Here is a 22,137-nt window from a genome sequence, read left to right as displayed (position 1 = left end):
TTAGACGGAGACTTTCGTAGATTGCAAGACAGAGGTATAGCGTCAGCTGTACTGCATTTCACAACTTCGCGTAAGTCTGTCATAACAACACGTAACTCAGTCGCAAGAACACCTAAGGGGCGAGTACAACAGATGAATCAGCAGTATAAGTGGAACGAATGCATTCATTACAAAAGAGTGACGTCAGGACGTCGCTCGTGCTTCCTTTGACAGCGACAAGGCACTCGCAGTTACACTTGCAGTTAGATACGCACTGAGTCGCTGCATAGCACTCAGCTCGGTGATCGACATGTTAATCTTTATTAAGGAGATGTTGCAATAAGGGCGGCCCATCCAGCAGCAGACGTGAGGGGACAGTACCAGTTCTGGTCCTCTCTGCTGCCGCTGTCAATCATCAACCCAGGATTAGCAGACATCGCAGCAGACTCGCTCGCCGCCAATGCTGGCCACATCAGTGCGCTGTCATCAAGATAGTGCAGGGAATAGGCTCTGTGCATCTGCCGTCCAACCGCGTGAGCCGACGACGCTGGGGGAATGCAGCCCGCTCTGCCCGCCCACCACGGAGGAGCCGGGAAGAAGACGGGGTGGGATGGAGTACACTCCGCACTACGAGAACGCCTCTCGTGCTGACAGCGCCAGGACTCCAACCCAGAGCCTCCGCTGTCTGCAGCTGAGCCAACCGCAACCAGCCATGCGCGGCCGAAGTACGAAGTAAGGACATTCCATCGCCACGCCACCGCACGTGGCACTGCGCTAGCAAGACGTGCAGCCCGGAGCTGGTGTCATCACTGTGAGTCAGCGAGGACTTGGGGAATGTCGTTGATATCACCAAGCCACATTTTACTCGGCAGGAATAAAGGTGTTATGAATTAATAATGTTTCTTTGGCGTTTCTGACGCATCCACAGTCATTTCCTAGTATCCTGACAACTGGAGAGGTCACCGCTCGGCTATCCAGTCCACCGTAGGCATACAGGTCTTTCACTGAGCACAGTCACAAAATTGTCACCGTTGTTCCAGTTAATGTTCAGTTGTAGTATTGCTGTGGCATAGATCTTAATCTGAACTGCAGTGATACATAACTTACAATGGGATCTAAAGTTTGAATAAGTACTGCAGCTGCTTTAAAATTAAATCAAGTTTACAGGATGCTTCAAAATGTTATGATTTCAATGATAAGGTAGCATACTGACAAATTTCTGATGAGCTCATTCACAGGAATTGTATGGGATGCACTTTAAATCACTGAACAGTGTGGAATACAGATTACTACATAATTGATGATATAAGGCATTCACTCTAATACTACCAACAACTGCATCATTCTAATTTTACTTTGACATTTTGGTTTTAAAAGTGTTCTGTTTTTAGTAACTGTACTTGTTAGACCTGTGTTATCAACACTATGATATCAGATTGGCACTTTAAAGTTTCAGTACATGTGTACACAACAAACACACGCAATGTTTTATAAATAATATATTTGTACAAGTAAATTGATTCAGAAATCATTCCATATATACACTAGCAATATGCTACAAAAAATTCTGTATTTCTTCAATAACTAATCTCCTCTCAAAGATTCCAGATAATTAGATGCTTCTTTAGAGATGCGGTGATATTTGGCAATTGCAGGCCGATAGTAATACGCCTGGTAATCACTTCTCTCTGCCATCTTGGCTTTGATTTCTTTTTCAAGTTTCCTGAAAAAAATAAATAAAATGGTGTGACTAAGTAAGGCAGTTTTACTCAAACAATTATCTATCTATATAAAGAACGTAACAAAGGAATGTTCAAACTGTTCTGGTTATTTCAGAACTAGTCAACAGAGTTAAGCGACAAAAAGAGGTACGGCTCCACTCCATGAAACTTTATTATGCCGCTTGTATTTATTTCCATTTCCTTTATGATAAAACATGGTGTGGTGAGGCTGACATGACAAGGGTCAACTCAGACAGGATGTCATTCATGTTTACATCACTTTTAGATACCTAATTTTTTTTGACTTTACAGTATCTCAGTATTTTAGTTTTAAAAGCTATCTGAATGACAAACATAGACTCATGATGAACAAGTTTCCCACGAAATTTCTGACAAACTTGTTTGCACCACTTTGACATATACTGTGTTTTCACACTGTGGTGATAGTGACTTTTTGTTTTGGCTGAAGTTTTGATTAGCTATGGTGTGTCTTGTACTGCTTTTTGCGATGATTTAAAAGTATTTTTGATGACCATAGTCCACATTAATGGCAATAGTAGCGAGTGCAGCTGCCGTTACTGCACATAGAATAGCTTACTTATTAACTGTTACTCACAATATCAAAACTACAGCTATCTCTGCACAGCTGCAGACAACAGCTAGTACCAAATAAAATGAATCGTTATTTCCTTAAAAAATGTTATTTGCTGTTTGAGGAAGATGACCACATGGAAGACAAAATTATAGAATAATAAAAAAAAAGTTAAATAAACTGAGGTGGCAGGGGGAGGGGGGGGGGCAGTGGCTTCAATGGACAATACCAGTGGCTGTCAGGGGTAACAGTGACTTATTGTTTGTGAACTGCCCAGACAGTCATTAAAAATTATGAAATGCACTTTTAGACAGATGCTCATGTTTGTACATGTTTGCGTAATTGCTCCTAGATCCACAAAAGAAATACACTACATTCCTGTGATAGGGAGTATTGTCCATCACTGCCTGTTTATGTGAAGGAAGAGTCCATCTGACGATCAACGCATGAGCCATCAGTGCAAATGATTTCCAAACTCAAATTTGTTCACTACTGCACAAAACAATCACTTATAACAGATAGGTTTGTTGTGTCTTTTGGCATGAAAGATAGATGTATCTGTAGTTGCAGGCACAGAATCTTCCCAGTGGGTTCATGAGAATAATCATGACAAAGTTCAAGGAGGTCATGTACAGTTCAGACAGGATAGGCTAATATCGGGACACCTAACTGAGAGCAATTTTGTGGAAGTCATGTCTTGTTTTATCGGGAAGGAAATATGGTAATTTGAATTGTCTTTGACACTAAAGTAATAGGTTTAATAAATGAGGAGGGGTTATCTTTACCTCTATCCAAAAGGCAATGATTGCAAGTCTGACCTCACAATGATGTTCTCGATCTAAAAGGCGTAGCACTGGTGAGACTTCTAATCCATAACATAGGCTACCATAACATAAGAGGGTGACATGAGAACTTTAATAAAGTCAGGAGAGGATGGAGCTATCACCACCCCCAAATAATGTTGCCCAAACATCATAAAGCATAAAGTTTTGACTAGCACTTCAGTTTCAGGTTCAGGTAGTGTATATGAGACAGCTATATTATCTTAGTATCAAAAATTAAGTCCTAGAGATTGGTAGTTTCCACTATACCTTATGTAATACATTTCATGCACCTGAAGCATGTCATAGGAGGAGGAACACAGGGTTTCACATCACACTGATAAACCATCAGCTTGACTTTTGACACAATGTATCATCCTCAAAAGCCAAGATGAAGACCCCAGTAGCAACTCTATTTCCTCTTGGTCCCCTATGGACCCAACAAATCAAGTACACATCCCTTTGCTTCTAAGTTGGGCCACAGCTCATCTGTCAGCTTGCAGAAGAAGATCATGTTGAAAGATGATGCCCTGAACTTGGAGAATGACAGTCACAGGAATGTCACAAACTTCTCAAAAGAGAGCAGTGCCTGTGCACAAGAGATGACGTTTTAATGAGGAAGGGACTGGTCTTCATCATTGAGATGGCTCCAAATTCCCCATATTTGGCTTTGTGGCCAAAATGTGTGTGTCAACCCTGGTACAGACCAGATATTGGGGGGGGGGGGGGGGGGGGATTTTGCTCCTTGTTGTCCAGTCCTGCACTCCACCCAAAGCATGACAAGGAAAGGGAATGACGTGGGGTCATACTTTGTTACTGATGTTGACTGAAGTCCATTCTGATAGTGGATTACAAGCAAATTAGGTGGTCACTGGTAGGTGAGCTCTCTCAAAATCCACACTGAAATTTTGATACGTCCCTTAGTCTCAAGAGTCCAAATAAGTTACCTGTGCACCATTCATTTGAACAATTGCATAAAACATTTGTAAGAAACATGGAAATAGCTGTCCATCTTGTAGGTGTTCTTCCCTATTTTCAACATAGTGACACCTGCACTTTTGCTCTACTGGTGGGGGAGGGGATTGCAAGGCTGGAGACCAAATGGTAAAAAAACAGCAAAAATATGATGTTTCTACTTCAGGAGTACATAATGTAGCATCTGGTTATTTATGCAATCTGAGCATGGAGCTATGTCACAGCATTGCACCAAGGCAGTGAGACGTTCCTGTTCACAGCATGGGTAAATGTATGCTTCTGAGCACTGAGAATTACAGAATAGTTAAATATTGTTCACTCATTTTTATGATGGTGGAAGGTGGGAGGCTAACTCCCACATGTTGAGGCTTGAGCAAATTGTGTTGGCAATTGTACAGCAAGAATAGTGACATCAGAATAAATGGCACCATCCTGATAGATGGATGACGAAGAAGGTGCCATAGGCTGCCTAAAATAAGTGGACGACTTGGGGTCTAAAACAGAAAGACTATAACTGAATAATACCTGTTCTAGTATCCTACCTCACAGAGATTTTTGTGACTGCCTCACAAAAGACTGTGAACATTAAAATGCCCTAAGATTAATAGGCATTTGGATAGCTAGAAGATCAAATCAGTGATCAGCTGATGTGTGACCTCCCCATCTGGAAATAGATAAATGTTACAGAGGATAAGATTTATGTATGTTTGTAAAAGCACAGCCACTGCTTCAAGTGAAGTACAGAGGGGGGATCTGTTAACCGCTTATGTAGACCAATGTAGAAACACCACCTGAAGACCAGGAGCTCGATTTTTGTTACACACTTTGCAATAAGCCAGTAGCACCTGTTTGATTCTTGTCAATTTGCAGAATTTCTGTAAGTGGCATTGGACAGATTGTTAGAGGAGTTGGTTGGTTGGTTGGATGATTAAAGGGACCAAACAACTAGGTCATTAGTCCCTTTACTCTCAGACAGAAAGCTATACACAACTGTTCATCAGATATGGCCTACCGTGCAAAACCCAAGGGAAGAAAACCCCAAGGTCTGCCAAAGCTCAGTGAACGCTAGATAAGGAACAAAAAGAACAAAGGGAGATTTAGCAAGAACAGTCACTTACCAGAGGTACCCCATTCAGAAATTGCCAGACTAGGAACACTGACAGGACAAGAGAAGCAGACAAAGAATGAACAAGTCAAATAAACCATGCAAGAGGGGGAGAAAGAGTAAAAGAGTAGGTACGATGGAGGGCCAGGGTGGACCACCAAGCCCAGACCGCCTCAGCCCAGTCTGGGCAGAGGAAGTAACAGTGTTCTGCCAAACCCTAAATGGGCCAATAATGTTGAGTTGCCCTCCCTTAAACAGAGTGGTAAAAGCCGCCTTCAGAAATAACATGTAAAACTAAATCAGCTCCGAGGCATTGTCTCCTAATACCTGGGTAGTGAGTAAGGGATCTTGAGAGTCTGCTGAGGGCATCTGAAGGAATTAATGTAAATAAAGACCAGGTGGTGGCAAGAACCAAGGACATGTGGTGGTGCTAGTTCCTACCTGCGGAGTTCTAAGAATTTTCCATGTCTTCTTCCACTTTTCTTGTGCCCACTGTTGATTTAATTTGTAGTGCTTTAAGTATCTGCTGTGGAGAGTACCCTTTGGCTTCAAAAACTCTTCTCAGGTGTAGAAGCTCGTCCGACAGACTGCTCTCGTCAGCAATGACATGTGCTCTGTGTACTAGAGTTCTGAGTACACATCGTCTGCGAAGTATGGTGGCAGCTATTTGCACGTAAATATAAATCCGTATGGGTCGGTTTTCAATACACTGCATGTCCCAAAGTGCCATCATCTTTGCACCGCACCAACACATCCAAACATGGGAGACACGTAAAATTTTAGATCCACAGCTTTCCTACCATTTTTTCAAAAATAGGCCGGTTTTTCAGTAAACACAAACTGAAAGTGATTTTTCGCCCTCCACCAAAGACTGCAGCACTCCTGGGTTCCGTTAAAGATGATATGGTGCTTTGGAAGCCTGGGGTTTATGAGATACCCTGTGAGTGCAGCTGTTCATACATCAGACAGACAACATGTACAGTCCAGGAGAGATGCACAGAGCACCGTTGGTACACCCGTCTCTTACAACCTAATAAATCTGTAGTGGAGGAGCACTGTATTGACACTGGGCACTCTGGTGTACGATAATGTCGAAATTTTAGCCCTGACTTCATCTTCCTGGGACTCAGTAGTGAAAGATGCAATTGAAATTTGGTTGGCTTGGACAAATCATGGAATCAATCAATTTCTGTCATTAATCACAAAGACATGACGGTGCAGCTCTCCATGACATATTGATATCACCATGAGGAACGATGGTACAGTCATAGCTTTAATTTCCATGCATATGTTACACCTCTTTGCCACCTATCAATGTCTCTGGCACCTTTATCTTGGGCCACATAGACAGTGGTTCGATGCTCAGGTTTAAAAGAACAGTGCAAGTGCTGGAGCATTAGTCACCTCGGCTCACTCTGAAGGTGGCTGGACAGTATTCAGCCGAAATATTACAAACATTTCCAACATTCTTCTCACAAGCGACACTCAAAGGGATCAATGAATCGTTAACATTACTAGCAAACAATTCACCATGTCCTCTGCAAATGTGATCCATTTCAAAACCATAATTTTGCATACAATGACACAGTTAACATCAAGTGTAAAATCAGTGGTGTGGCACATCTAGTTTCCCTCCATTTATATGATAATCCACTTGGTTTCCACCACCTTCATGTGGTATGATTGAGAGGCACTAAGGATAAAACTGTCCACACTGTGGTGCTCATACACCACTAAAACACACACTGTCACCATGTTGCATGTTATGCAGAAGTTAGCCAAAAACAAAATCACAGAGGTTTACACCTACACTACTGACCTGATCCGGTCCACTGTGATTTTCGCTGTTCTCTAGAATGAAAACAGAATTAAAAGGGACACACATTTTCATGCAATGGCAAGTAGTTAACAGCCAATTATTGAATCAACTTTCTGCTTTCGTTAAGATTGAGAAAGCAATATATCTCACAAATGGTTCTGTTAGAATTAAACAAGAACAACTATGTTGTTGAAATTTCTGTGAGCTCATGTGAGATTGTTTGGATCATAAAATTCTACTAATGAAACCTAAGATATTATGATATTAAAGACACTCAATTGCACAGATGAACTCAGTTTTTTAATAGCAGAAAACAGATTGTCACATTAACAAATGCTAGCACAGAAATATGATAGGATTCATAGTAGGGACACATTACAGAGCCTCACAAAAGTCAATCCCCCCCTCTTCTTGATCAGTAAAAGGACACTTACAGTGTATTGCAGCTTTTCATTGTAAGCTGCTGTTGGTTAACTGTTGGCCAACTGGAATACTCGTTTGCAATTTCCCATAGTTCATAAAATGAAGACAGCTGGTACTTTGTTTTATTAGGTTAGAATTTCATTAAATCGTCAGAATTTTCAGCAAAATGAGAAATTGGTATTGAGATTCACTGGCATTGCTAATTCACATCCAAATTGTCATATACGAAAATGATCTAGGCCACAGGCTACATTAAAGATCAGTCTTCTCTCAGCGCATCTCGTTTTCTTCCTACTCTCCATATCAATTCACATATTTTGCTGAAAGGAATCATTAGATTCAGCACCCAGATAATAATGACAGAAACAAACCGCTAACATCAGCACACAGCAAAAAAGCCTTGGTACATCATAAGTGCAGATAAATTGTCTGTCTCCGTCATTGGAGAACTCTAAAGACTGTAGTGTTTGCTGATCAAGGACCAAAACACATACATACCTGACAACATGCAGAATAATGGGACAGGTTTACAACTAATTAGCAAATCATTCAGTGATTCATATTACAAAAATAAATATACAAATAAAAATGACTATGGTACAAGCAGTGTTGATCAATGAATTACAATGTATGAGATCGCCCAAGTGCAGCTCTTAGGTAGCAAGATGAATAATAAACTGAGGTGAAACAGCTGTGGGTAAGAAAGCAGTAGTTCAGTTTTGGCTGCTTTGCTCTTCTTGTTAGAAATTTCATATCAGGAGGAATATTTGGTACCAGTCATTGGTTTGGTTTAGCTTTGTATTGTTTTAGGGTGCAAAAAACAACTGGGGTCATACACGCCTAAGTCCAACTGTAGAACACGAAGACAGAGGGGAGTTAAGAAACAGCTACACATCAGCCCCAACTGACATAAGAGAAGCTAAAAACATATTAGTCATTGGCTTTTAACATGGACATAATGTGATGGCTCCTGTGGTGTCACCTTTTGGCACATATTTTCAGAGCTTGGTTGAGAGTTGAAGCCAACAGATGTAAATTCAAAAAACTTATTTATAATGACACACTGATCCATAGCGTAGTCCATTTGAAAAAACAATGACACTGGTATCATGTTATAGTCATCATCCTGCTTATGTTTGTCACATTTCCTACAGCACTGTTCAAAGCTACCAACTAGTATAGAATATTACTCTTTATTCAAAAATTCTCTGATTGTATTTACATAGACAGACAGACAGACAGACTTCCTAGTGGACTTTTAGTCAATACTGTCATAGGGTGTAATCTTATTCAGAAAAGCAGCTAAAATCAAACCGTATTCACTCTACAGGAGCGTATAGTAAGAGTAACTGTGTAAAGTTGATAAACATGCTTCACAGGCATTTTCGGGGACATTAAGATTCTTGCACTTACATTTCAATACACATACTCCACAATGGTATTTCTGGTTAATAAAAGGGTAAATTTAGGATTATCTGAGCAATTCGCAAATGTAATGTCAGAAGTAAAAGTATCCCTATCTAAGGTTCAGGAAAGAGGGAACATTCTAGTACAAGTATGTGTTAAGATTGCTGGTGGAAACCACACAGGAGATAGATAACTGTCAGTTACTAAAAGAACATCACTAATGCTGCTACGTGATGGCCAACCAACTGCTTAAAAAGTACACAGCACAGGCAGCTAGGAAGAAAACCTATCACTGTCAGCCCTCCACAGGCAGAGAGATTTTTGTTCCCTCTCTTAATAGAAATTCTGTTAAAACCTTACAACAGACTATTGGAAAAATTTAATGTGGCAGAACACCAGAATTGTGAAACAATGTTTATTAAGATTTCTTGTTTTTCTGAATTAAAGCATGGGTATAGTGAGATGGAGGGGGAAAGATAAGCGATGAGGTTTTTTATTGAAAGTAAAGCACATTCACTCTTAAACATACATGCACAGGCATTGCCAACATCAGTGCATGGGCACACTGTAAAATTTAGCTGCAATTCTCCTCTACAACATTATCTTGAAGTTGTTACATTACATTTCTCATTCAAACTGGAAATTAAAATAATGAATCTCACCTTATCTTGGCTTTCTCATCCTCCTCATAAGAATAATGAAGGAATTTTTCATATTCTTGCTGGGGATTTGGAAATAAGTACCGTGCAAGAAATCGTGTAATAGGGTGCTGAAAACAAACGTATATACAACCTGTATTAATTTATTATTTGTATTGCATTTACATTTTTATTTATTGAATTATTCTACACATTCAATACGAAGAGGAGACGAACTATTCTTAGTACATCAAAAATGCAAAAAACGCCTAGGTTACCTACAATAAATTTGTATGAGGAACTGTGTGTATTTATGATCAGTACAAATAAACTAGCAAATACAAAAACTTACTTCAGAGGAAAATCAATATTAATAAGAACCTCTTTCAAAATTTTGGAAGGACAATCTAGAGAATATGGTAGCTGGTTCAGTGGATGAGTAAGGGCTTAGGCTGCCGAATGAATTCTTATAGCATACTTGCAAAAATGCTATCATATATGTGCATTAACATTTTAAACAAGGAGAGAGATTAATTTTTTATTTTAACTATTAGATAAACAAAAGTAATAGCTCCTCTTAGAAAAATGCTGTATGAATACATAAAATAATAATGATAGAAAGAAATAATAGAACAAACATGACAAAATTACAAATATAAACAAACTGCTGCTTCGGGCGGGTTTATCCCACGAGACCATGAGCAAACATATGTTCGAATACATTACGACATTCAATCTGTTCGTTTTGGAATAAATACGAACAGTATAAAACTGAATAAAGTGGTCAACAGCTGTTGACATGTTTCCCTCAATTTCTACACAGGCTATATCCAGTAAGATGAAATGATCACTGAGGTCGAATTGAATTGAACTCAATCTTGTAGGCACATAAAAGTGCACTATGATTTTTGAAATTAATTCTTAATGTAAGTAACTAAAATTGATTTTTGACACATACCCTGAAATATTCCCAATGTTTTGGTTCATAACCTTCAGGAATTTCTGCAAGTGTAGCAGGCCCAACAAACACGTTCGTAAAGAAAATAATTAAACCAACTGGTATTGCTCCAAGGAATATGTAAAAGTGTAGTAAATCCTTGTATTTATTCCACTGGAAACGAGATGGCTGAAGTGGCATTGTTCTTGGGCCATGTCCACTCATGCATCTTATTGGAACTGAAAAGAAGGTCTCTTAATAAACACAAATTGGTCTGTTGTATTAAACAACTATGGTATCGAAATCATTGTTCAGTGTTCCTGGTGGTCATATTTCATTAACTGCCATTTGCGGTATGCCACATTTCAGTATAAATAAAATTTATACTTGCCACTGTTAACATTCTTTAGGGCAGAACTTGTTGCTGTCACTATGTTCGGTCTTACTCTCAACAGAGCTGTACTCAACGAACTCCAAACCACCATCCCGTTTTCTTTTCCGTACCTTATTTACTCCTAGTCCTACCTACACAATCACCTCCTTGTGCAAAGCATCAAACATCTGTCGGGCGGAAGACCAACCACACAGAAAACCAAAGACATATTGACTGTCCGGAAGGCCCTCCCAAATTCGATAACACCTTCAAACTACCAATATATTGATCGTCTGAGGGAGCATACTAACGTTTCGTCAATAGTAGAAATATTGACGACCAGTATTGATGGACCACAAAATATTCTCAGTATTGTAAATACATACTGAATGCCTGAGGTCAAGTATTGAAGGTCTGACAATATTCAGTTGTTGACAGAGCTTCAGGAACCAGACATGCGGCGCTAGTGTGTTTATATTTCTAGCACGTCGTTGCGGTAGATCATATCTCAGATTTAATTTTTAAGAAGTATTTTAACATGAAATAATTTTAATAGGCATATGAAAGAGTAATCCCACGGAGTATAGATTGGTGTCTTACATACCAGTTTGGAAAAACACTTCCACTTCGGAAAATACGTCATGTATCTGCAAAGACTTGTAAGAGGTCTGCGAAATAGAAGCCAATTTCATCAAATTATCACAAAGATTAAAAAAAACTGTTTTACGCTAACTGCCTGAACAGGTCCTTACGAGGCAGATATAATTGCTTCACGGGTTTCCACAAAATTTTGATAATTATGCTAGTTGATATTACAGAATTAAACTTCGAGCATTAGAATGACCTTCTTGCCGCCAGAAATCTCTAAATTACTCTTAATCTTTTGTCGACTGCCTCTCTCATTAATGTAATTTGCTTCTCTCTTTTATCTGGTAACAGCGCTAATAATTTGACGTACGATGCAGGACTCATCGGAAAATAATTTATGAAATCTTTCCGGTCCGTGGTTCGGACTTGAGTCAGTAAATTAACAAGTAACCAATCGCTCCTTTTTTCAACCATTCTCGGACCCATTTCGTCTTTTTCGTTGTTTTCTGTTGCTTGTAAGCTAATATAGCTGCAGCACTCGCTTTCTTTTGGGTGTTCGACAGCTTAACCCTGTAAAATCTCGCTGTCAACTGACATTTTTGTCAATGTTAATTATCTGTACTTGCTTCCTTAGGATAAGAGCAACTTCTTAACCAAGATCGCAGTAAAACACTGTATTTTGGATGACCAGTTTCGGTAAAACTATGTTATCATCATCATATGGTATCACTGTCAATTGGCGTCCTTCACACGTACCATAATATTGTCAAACCTCCAATACATTGAACGTTACGGTTCATATCAACGTATTGTCAAGACTAAAAATATTCACGAGCAGTACTGATGGCTTGAAATATTCTCAATGCATACTGAACGTATTTATTGACAATACCAGCATGTCAAGCCTTCAACATATTGAAGCGACCTTACATCATCAATAATACGAAAAAATTAACATTAACCACGCGGTTTTACAAGGTTAAGATGTCGAATACCCAAAAGAAAGCATGCTCCGCAATTATATAAGTTAGCTTGCGAGCAACAGAAAACAACGAAAAAGTGGAAATGATTCCAAGAGTAGTTGACAAAAAAAGGAGCGGCTGGTCACAAGTTAATTTACTAATTGAAATCAGAACTGTGCACCCGGATAATTTTATGAATTATTTTCCAAAGAGTCCTGTAGCATACGACAATTTATTAAGGTGAATACGAGATAAAATACAGAAGTAAAATACGATAATGAGAGAGGCAATTGCATTCGATGAGAGTTCTAGCGGCTGGCACATCATCAGAATGCTCCAAACTTTAGTTCTGTAATATCAGCAAACACAATTAGTAAAATACTATGGAAACCTGTGAAGCAATCGTAACTGTATGGGAAAGATAAGTTCAGACAATTATCGTAAAACATCTTTAACGACTTGTTATAATTGGTGAAATCGACATGTACTTCACATACTTTTTACTAGTCACTGCAGGTATGCGATGCATTTTTCGAAATGTAAAGGGTTTTTTCGAACTGCTATGTAATTCTCGAACCTATACTATCTTTCTAAATTAATACAGCATACCGAGTTATAGAGAATCTTCCGTTGATTATCCTAAAGTTGTAGTCTTGCATACAATGTTTATGCTTGTGTAGAATTATTACAATTGTTTTGTGTTAAAAGTCAACTTTGGAGAATTGAATCTGAGGTGCGATACGCCCAAAAGCGAACTGAAAACATAAATAGTGCACACTAACATACTGTGGATGGTTCATGAAGCTCTGTCCACATATGAATGGAGGATATTGACAGTATTGAGAATATTTTGAGGGTCATCAATATCGCTCATCAGTGTTTTTAATATTGACAATATGTCATTGCGAGTCCTCAGACGTTCAGTATAGCGGTGGTTTGACAATATTATTGAACGTGAAAGGGCTTCTTAAAGCATAGTAACCAACTTTAACGCTTATTCAAAGTGTATGAGTCTTTTCGTCTTTGTTCTGTATTGTATTGTATTTTATTGACTCGAGATAGCACCATAGTCCTTTTGACAGTATTAAGGCGTCATCATATGAAATAGTACAACATAGTCCGCACACTAAGAACTGGGCAAGACAGTATTGTATAGTATAAAATCACAAAAAAGTAATTTTCCTCGCAAACAAGATATCTTTCGCCATTTTTATTTAATTGTCTGTTATTTCACATTAATTTGGGGTTTCACGCTGCTTCTCCACTGGGCTAGACGTGTAGGGTCACCCAGTTTCATCTCTACTACAAAAGACACCTTCGTGTGTGTACTATTGGCTGTTAGGTGCTCCAGTAAAAACTTTATTACGAAAACTGACTTCAGTCAAATCCCTCCCTTCCTTCTGCACGTAATTCCACAGCTCCAGTCACAATATAACAAGATTGGGGTCCGATGCCGGTATATGGAGTTTCACTTCGCATTTAGCAGTATGAACCACTCTTTGTGTAAGGAAGTATTGGTAGGTGTTTTGAGCTACAACAGATTTTTACTTTTACGGTTTTTTGAAGACTTAATAATAAACAGCCAAACCTAGAAAGGAGCATAATATGTTAATGCCGTTCTCAAATAGGAGACACAAACGCAAAGAGTATGTAAAACTGTGACTTCAGTATACACTGCGGCGGCTAAAGTCATGGGATAAGGAAATGCACATATACAGAAGGTGATAGCATCGCATACACAAGGCATAAAAGGACAGCGCATTGGCGGAGCCGTCATTTGTATTCAGGTGATTCCAGTGAAAGGATTTCCCACGTGATTATGGCCGAACGACGATAATTAGCAGACTTTGAACGTGGAATGGCAGTTAGAGCTAGATGCATGGGACTTGCCATTTCCGAAATAGTTTGGGAATCCAATATTCCGGGATTCACACTGTCAAGAGTGTGCTGAGAATACCAAATTTCAGGCATTACCTCTCACCACGGAAAACGCAGTGTCCGACGCCCGTCATTTAAAGGCTGAGAACAGTGGCGTTTGCGTAGTTGTCATTGCTGCAGATAAGCAATTCTACATGAAATAACAGCAGAAATGAATGTGGGACGTACGGCGAAAGTATCCATCAAGACAGGGCGATGAAATTAGACGTTAATGGGATATGGCAACAGATGACCGACGCGAGTGCCTTTGCTAACAGCACGACATCCCCTACAGCGGCTCTCCTAGGCTCGTGACCAATCCGTTGGACAATAGACGACTAAAAAACTGTGGCCTGGAGAGACGAGACCCGATTCTAGTTTGTAAGAGCTGATCATAGGATTTGAGAGTGGTGCTGACCCCACAAAGCCGTGGATCCAAGTCGTCAACAACACTGTCCAAGTTGGTGGTCGCTCCATAATGGTGTGCGCTTTATTTACATAGAATAAAGTGGAATCTCTGGACCAGCTGAACCGATCATTAACTGTAAATGGTTAGTGGACTGTCTTATAACTGACACTGTTTTAACAACATGTGAAGTGTCATAAATATATTTAAAAAATTACTGGTTAAGCACATGTAATTATATAGCGAAAACTCAGTGTAAGTAAGCCCTACTGGAAAGTTTTCCTGGCAACAGAAGGAAATAATCTTATACAAGTAACTGACAGAATGGTTTATGATGAGGGACTAGCCATCACCAAACTCAGTGCACAGTACATGTTGTTGTTTCGCCCGTGAAAGAAGATGTTGTTTGTAATCTGTTACATTCGTTTTCTTCGTTTCTTCAACACTTCGCTCCTTGTGTGGAACTGATTAGGCCTTTTGCAAATAAAGTTATAGTTTTCCTGAAACAGTATTTGTAGAAATTAATTACATGGATACTGAGGAGCTCAATAAAGTGGTGAACCCGCAAATAAGCGGAAATATGCACGTGAAAATATCGTTGGGTCCGTGGATGAGGTGGTTTGCATCCACGATGATGGCCAATGGAGCATTAATTCATGGATGAGCCAGTTGTGTCACTTGTTCTAAACAACACTTGACTGTGAGAAATGTGGCTTTGCTTGCTAGAGATTAATGTACTTTCCAATTACGGGTCCTGTGTTTTCACGAGCAATGCATTGAACAGTTCCTGCTGCCTTGCCAGACCCAGAAGATGTCACTGATAAAAAATGGGAATATTCGGTTCTGCCTTGAGCATTCCCAGCAGCAGTGCCAGCCTGACCAAAGAAACTACATATGCTAGAAGGGCACTTCTAGGACACACACTAATCAGGATTAACTATTATGCTGAATTCTTGCAAACACCGACAAATCTCCACCTCAGCTGTTGGTGAAAATATGAGAATATTGTGCATGTAATAGGAGAAAATGGCACACCCTATAATACTAATACTTAGTGCATAAAATGCTGCCACATTCGTGCAAAGTTTCTCAATCAGAAGACCTTAAATCTATTTTGAAACAGCTCAAAAAGGTGTTGTTACCATGGGTTTTCATAAATAACACCCAACATGGGCGGAATTTGCAAATAGGCCTCTGCACAATCAACACCACTAAACAACTGAGCTTCAGCGATTGCATTGTTACAGTGTGTTATGTCCGGCAACATGTTATTCTAAAAAATTCCTGGTTTTCTCAAGAATGAGATCTCCAAGGTCGTATACACCCTGTGGTATAATGATCAAGTATGAAGTATACTGAGATACCCTCAGGAAATTGCAGATATGCCTTAAGCACATTCATTGAGACAAAAATGCAAATGCACTTTTCCTCCATGACAACGCACAGCCTCATGTCTGCACATCCAAGAGGAGCTCACAATACTTCACTGGACTGTTCTTCCATCCTACTGCCCAGATCTTTCACCTTGTGACTTTCATCTGTTTGGTGCAATGAAGGAAGCACTCTGCTGCAAGCAGTATGTGGGTGATGTGGAGGTTAATGATGCAGCAAGATGTTGGCTCCAACATCGACCAGTAGAGTGCTATCATGTTGGCATACAGGTCTTCACAGTAAAGCGGTGTAAGACCATCACATTGAATGGAGATTATGTCGAAATATGGGATTTTGTACTCAAAGGAGTGGGGAATAATATGGTGTTTAGGAATCCTGAATAAAAACAAATTGCTTTGAGAAAAAAAGTGTTGCATTACTTACTGAATGCCTCTCGTAATTTATGCTGGAGATTGTGAGGGCAGAAGTGGTCTGGTGTTTATACCATGACTTGGGTTCGTTCATTCGGGTTACTATCAGCCTGAATCAAGACGTTTGTTTCAACAATCTTGGTGACCATGTATTGCATCTTCCAAATCTATATGATGGCTATGAATACTTCTATCTAGCAAGATTACAACAGGCTATTTGTTACACGGTCTGCATGTAAAAATCCCTGGTTTGACAAACCTTTAAGCACGCTGTCCCACCTCGACTGGTCCACTCAGTCACATGATCTTAATCTAATAGATGACTGACTATATAGAACAGCAGGTGAAACATAGCAATCATGTCATTTCAGTTTGGTATCTCAGGACGATCTATCATCAGTAGATTGCTTCTGCTAGACAAGGCATAAGTAAAGCAATCTGTGAACTCTCTTTCTTGCCGACTGAGATCATTGCTCAGACTAGAGACAGTGTTACATGATTTTAGTGCAAGATCTCCTGTTTTTGTCCAGTTGCATAGTTCCATGACCCTTACATTTGGTATCTTTAGTATGCAGACAATGTCTGTCATAAGAAAATCTTTTAACCATATTCCTGTAAGGTGTATTTTGGTTAGTTGGAGAAGGAGAGGTTAAGGGAGTAAACAGTTAGGACACCAGTCCCTCTTTTAATGTCTTTATTTAATCTGTACTCAATGACATATAACAGAAATTTGACTGAATTATGATTGAAAACAATATTGATGTCAGAGACAAGAAATAACTGAATGAGAGGTAAAAGTATTTGGGACTGAAAACAATATTGATGTCAGAGACAAGAAATAACTGAATGAGAGGTAAAAGTATTTGGGATTGGCACCGGTCTACAGGCTACAGCCAATGTAGGCCTCCGGGACTCATCTGCAGTGAAAGGCACCTTGCCCATATCTGACTCTCCAACTCGGTGAAGGAGCAAGACAATAATGGAATAAATAATTGCTTCTAGCTGGGATGAAGAGGAGATCTGTAATTTTAAAAGTGAAAAGAATAAAACATAATTAACACCAATAGCACCATCAGTGGCAAAATAAGGTGAGGGAAATAATCAGGTCAGTACATTGGTTGGGCATAGCTGTGTGGACCCTCGGCTTGTAGTGGAAGATGTCCTTCTCACAGCTGTCCGACCCCTAATCTGGTAAATATGGGAATAGCACCCACCTTCTCAAAGGAAACATAGAGACCTGTACAACTAGTTTCCTTACCAGCTAGTATCAAGGATAAGGAATCCTTAAAGTCTTGCCTTCATTAAGATATTATACAAAGGGCACTCATAAAAAAAGTAAAATAGGATATGGCAGAAAAAAGGGCTAATCTCATCTAAAAATAATAAAAAAAAAACAAGTAAAAGAGGGATGACCAGAGTGGCTGGTGTAGGAGGTAGTGTTGATGGACCCGCAGGTGTAGTATGTGGTCAGACACACCCCAAACCCAACCCTAGACTGATAGCAGATTAAAACATTAGATCTGAGAATCCAAACCATTTTCTCAAACGAAATGAAAAGGCAGTTCAACTATCTATACATTATCAATCAGTAACAGAGGTAAAGAATCAGGAAGACTGTGATTGACATCGAAAAGTCAGCAGGAGAAGGCATTTAATTAGGTTGTGAACTACTATACATAAGGCTCTACAACATGAGGGTGGCAAATTAATAAGATAAAACTATGGATTAACCTGATACGACAAAAGTGAAGGTGATGTAGGATAGTGGATTCCCCCTGGAAGAAACTAATGAGGAACGCCATGTAGTCCCAGTCTCCTTGATAGTGCAGCATTTATAAGAGGGGGCAGTAATGCATCAGATATTTTTCCAGTTCCAAGTAAGTGCAACTCTTATCTGTGCCTGGACTGATAAAGTGAATGTTAGGCAGTAATTGCTTCTCTAGCCAAGCTGTCAGCCAGTTCATTCCAACATGACCTAGCACACAGACAAAGACGACTGAGCAGGTAGTATGACTAAGGTTAGAGAGATCACCATGGATAGCACATTTCACAGAATAACAGGAGTAACATAGATCAGTGTCTCACAGATTTCTCACTGAGTAAATAATTAAAACACAGTATATGGGGGCCTCTTTAATAAATCAGGACACTTTAACTGATTTCAGCTCCACTGTAATAACACTACATGCTCCCAGCGACAAATGTGGTTCCTGACTCACAAGAGACGATAAAGTGTATCCTGTCCTATCCATGGTTTTAGAGTGGTCAATGTAAATAAGAGTAACATCCTGAAGAACTGAGAGGAACATATACCGAAAGGATATGGGGGCAACTGGAACTTTAGGTTCTTGAAATAGATTTGTACCAACTCATGGTCTGGAATCTAACGAAAGAGGAGTGCATAGGAATACAAGGAGGCTACACTGTAAGGAAGTAGCCATTGGTCCCGGCAGAGTCATGAGGCACATTTCAACTGGGAAATCCACCCAAGGGCAAGCATACTGGGACTGATACAAGTAGTATGGAAGACGAGTCCGATGAGCCGGATGGTTAAGAAATTGTTGTATAGTGATTGCCTAAGAGAATAAGAGTTCGCGTCATTCGAACTGGAGAGGTAATATTCCTGCTCCTGTGAGGAGACTGTCAACAGGACTAGTCTGAGAAGTGCAGTGGTCAGTGTTACCTCACAGTGATGTAATGGGTCCAATAATTTCACAGCCCAACGTGCTGTAGAACCATACATCTGGTGCCCAGAGTCCAGTCAGGATGAGACAAGGCCTTGTAAATGTGAGGTAGAGTAAAGCTATCTGCTCCCCAAAAGGAGAGGGCACAGAAGAAGACATCATTAAGGACGATGCCCAGAACAGTTATCGACCTTTAGCGGCCGAGTAGACTACATGGCTTGGCCCACAACTTGGATGAAGAGGCATATTTTCCCAAGGAGGAGACACAGTGTTCCCAGGCTTAATTACTTGTTGTAGGTAGCAGACCTTTACTCAGAGGTGCTTAAAAGTGACATGAGCAGTCTGTATGCGCTTAAAAGTGATGAGGGCAGTCTGCAAAGGATATCATTTGAGATCAGGGCCTTTTGATGGTCATAAATAGCTGTTGCTTGTCCAGAGACATACGCGATCACATTAGAAACGTCTCTAACAAATTTGTCAATACAGTCTGATGGGGAGTGGATGAAGGTGACAGCAGAGGTATATAACTGCTAGTGGGCCCTTTAGAGAGTTTAAAGTGGCAGGTTGTCCATCAAGAAGTGATAAGATTACTGGAGCGTGATTACTGTGAAAAAGATTGTCATATAGTGACCTTTACAGCATAGCCATAAGATAGTGAGAACAGATTGTACGGTCGACAGCCAACATCGTGCCTTGGGTAGCACTAAAATGTGAAAGGGTGCAATTAATGAGACGGTTCACACTTAGAAAATAGTTGGCTAGTCAGGATGCAACCTACCACCAGATGAAGTGGTAGGTCCCACATGGTTGTGTTGAAATTCCCAACCAAGAGAATAAGGGAAGAACTATCAGACTGAGGTGGCCATCTCAAGGTACTTAAAATATCCTGCCTGGGAGGTGAATAAACATTTCAAGTGGAGATCGTGAGTCATCTGCACTCACACTGCTATTCTTCCAGCGTGATACCAAGAAAAATCTACTCACTGACAACATCTGTGCAAAGTAAAGAACAGACCCCACTATTAACAGATGCTCTCTCAGGACCAGTATGATTTTGATACAGAGCACAGTAAACTCTAAGGGATGGGGAAGGTGATCAGTGACCTATGTTTATTGGAAAGCAATACAAATCACAGAACAGAAGAGTATTAGTTGTAGTTCTGGCAGGCAGCAGTAATGTACATTGCAGTTCTATCGAATTACCACGTTAAGATCACCCTGGATAGGTGTGAAGGGCCACAGGGACATGCGACTCCCCAGGAGCACTTTCTGTTAACAATGAGAGTGGAACAACAATGACAAATATAGGTCTGCGGTCTAATGATGCGGGAGGATCTCGCATCTCTAGGTCATCAAAGCGGCCTTCTCTTGTGATTTCTTCTTTTTCTCTTTTAACTATATCAGAGGATTAAGACTCCAGTGACAACTTATCCAGAAGAGGAGTGAGCAGTCCTGAGACCTAGTGCCTTCACCCACTGGATGTTGTTGGGTCACTTGCCTGTAGATTTGTGAGGAAAGGATCCCTAAGCGATCTCTGTCACTGCTAGGCAATGGAGGAGGATGTTGAAAACTTCCTGGCAGATTAAAACTGTGCGCTGGACCGAGACTCTTAACTCGAGACCTTTGCCTTTTGTGAGCAAGTGCTCTACCATCTGAGCTACCCAACCACAACTTATTCCCCATCCTCACAGCTTTACTTCTGCTGGTATCTCATCTCCTACCTTCCAAACGTCACAGAAGCTCTCCCGTGAACCTTGCAGAACTAGCACTCCTGGCAGAAAGATCCCTAGTTCAAGTCTCGGTCCAGCGCACAGTTTTAATCTGCCAGGAAGTTTCATATAAGTGCACACACTGCTGCAGAGTGAAAATCTCATTTTGGAAACAACCCACAGGCTGGGGCTAAGCCATGTCTCCGCAATATCCCTTCTTCTAGGAGTGCTAGTACTGCAAGGTTTTCAGGAGGGCTTCTGTGAAATTTGGAAGATAGGAGACGAGATACTGGCAGAAGTAAAGCTGTGAGGACAGGGCGTGAGATGTGCTTTGGTAGCTCAGATGGTAGAGCACTTGCCCGCGAAACGCGAAGGTCCCAAGTTCGAGTCTCGGCCCGGCACACAGTTTTAATCTGTCAGGAAGTTTCATATCAGCACACACTTCTTTGCAGAGTGAAAATCTCATTCGAGGAGGATGTTGTTTCTCTGGCTGGGCACAGGGAGTTGAGATCCCTGAAGATGGCACTGCACAAACCACAGGAGGGAAGGGCTTCTCTCTCGCATGACCTAATTTACTTGGGTGATTACCAGAGGCTGATGGTCAGTAAATGTAAGGAGAAAGTATTCGAGGTACTGTCATGAAGTTGCATCCACTGGGATGAGATCATCATACTTTTCCAGATTAATTTCTTTCATTTTACATTCGTTAATCAGTGTAGCTCACTTTGGAGATCAGGGAAGATGATCATCTCCGCAGTTAACTCAGAATGGTGTTGCTCAAATGGTGAACTTCCATGAAATGGCTGACCATAAATTGGGTTCATCATACAATAGGGAAATGTATGCCCAAACCACTGACATTTAAAGCACAATGCATTGGGTGTAGGAAATACGGCTCCATATCACACTGGAAGATTATGATGTTGACTTTTTTATGAAATGAACCCCCTCAGAAGTGATGATGATTGCTGTGGAATCAGCCTTATTGTCTGGGGAAGAGGCACTGATGTATAAAGCATATGAAGTGGACACCTTGCTGTTCCAGGTTTATACGTAAATTCCAATGAAATATAAATCCCTGTACTAAGTCCTGTGCTTCTTTTGGTTTCATTGTAACAGGTACATCAATAATCCTCAGGATTGGGTGGTATTTGCCGTTTTAATTAAGATGGAACCACTTCATAATTTACCAAGGGAAGAGATTTCTCCAAACACATTTTTGTTTTGTTGATAACAACCTTCAAGTTAGTAGATAAAAATGACCCTCCGTCAGTAGAGG

At 40.3% G+C, this 22,137-nt stretch overlaps 1 protein-coding gene across 1 annotated transcript; it reads right to left on the bottom strand.

Moving 5' to 3' along the window:
* Positions 1 to 1,463: 1,463 nt before the first annotated feature.
* LOC126284082 (NADH dehydrogenase [ubiquinone] 1 beta subcomplex subunit 5, mitochondrial) lies at positions 1,464 to 11,000 on the bottom strand. Its single transcript, XM_049982727.1, has 4 exons — positions 10,809 to 11,000; positions 10,439 to 10,656; positions 9,505 to 9,611; positions 1,464 to 1,702 (listed from the first exon to the last, which is right to left on the bottom strand). Exons 1-4 carry the CDS (start codon positions 10,900 to 10,902, stop codon positions 1,564 to 1,566), a joined length of 558 nt encoding a protein of 185 aa, XP_049838684.1. The 5' UTR covers positions 10,903 to 11,000; the 3' UTR covers positions 1,464 to 1,563.
* Positions 11,001 to 22,137: the final 11,137 nt, after the last annotated feature.

Source organism: Schistocerca gregaria, chromosome 8 (assembly GCF_023897955.1).
Source record: "Schistocerca gregaria isolate iqSchGreg1 chromosome 8, iqSchGreg1.2, whole genome shotgun sequence".
NCBI lineage: Eukaryota > Metazoa > Arthropoda > Insecta > Orthoptera > Acrididae > Schistocerca > Schistocerca gregaria.
This window is presented reverse-complemented; position numbering and strand designations above follow the sequence as displayed.

Coding starts and splice junctions, on each gene's coding strand:
- LOC126284082 (XM_049982727.1), bottom strand. CDS start 10,902: ATGGTGGTTTGGAGTTCGTTGAGTACAGCTCTGTTGAGAGTAAGACCG. Junction 9,612..10,438: donor AACATTGGGAATATTTCAGG/GTATGTGTCAAA, acceptor GTTTGTTTTCAG/CACCCTATTACACGATTTCT. Junction 1,703..9,504: donor GATGAGAAAGCCAAGATAAG/GTGAGATTCATT, acceptor TATTTTTTTCAG/GAAACTTGAAAAAGAAATCA.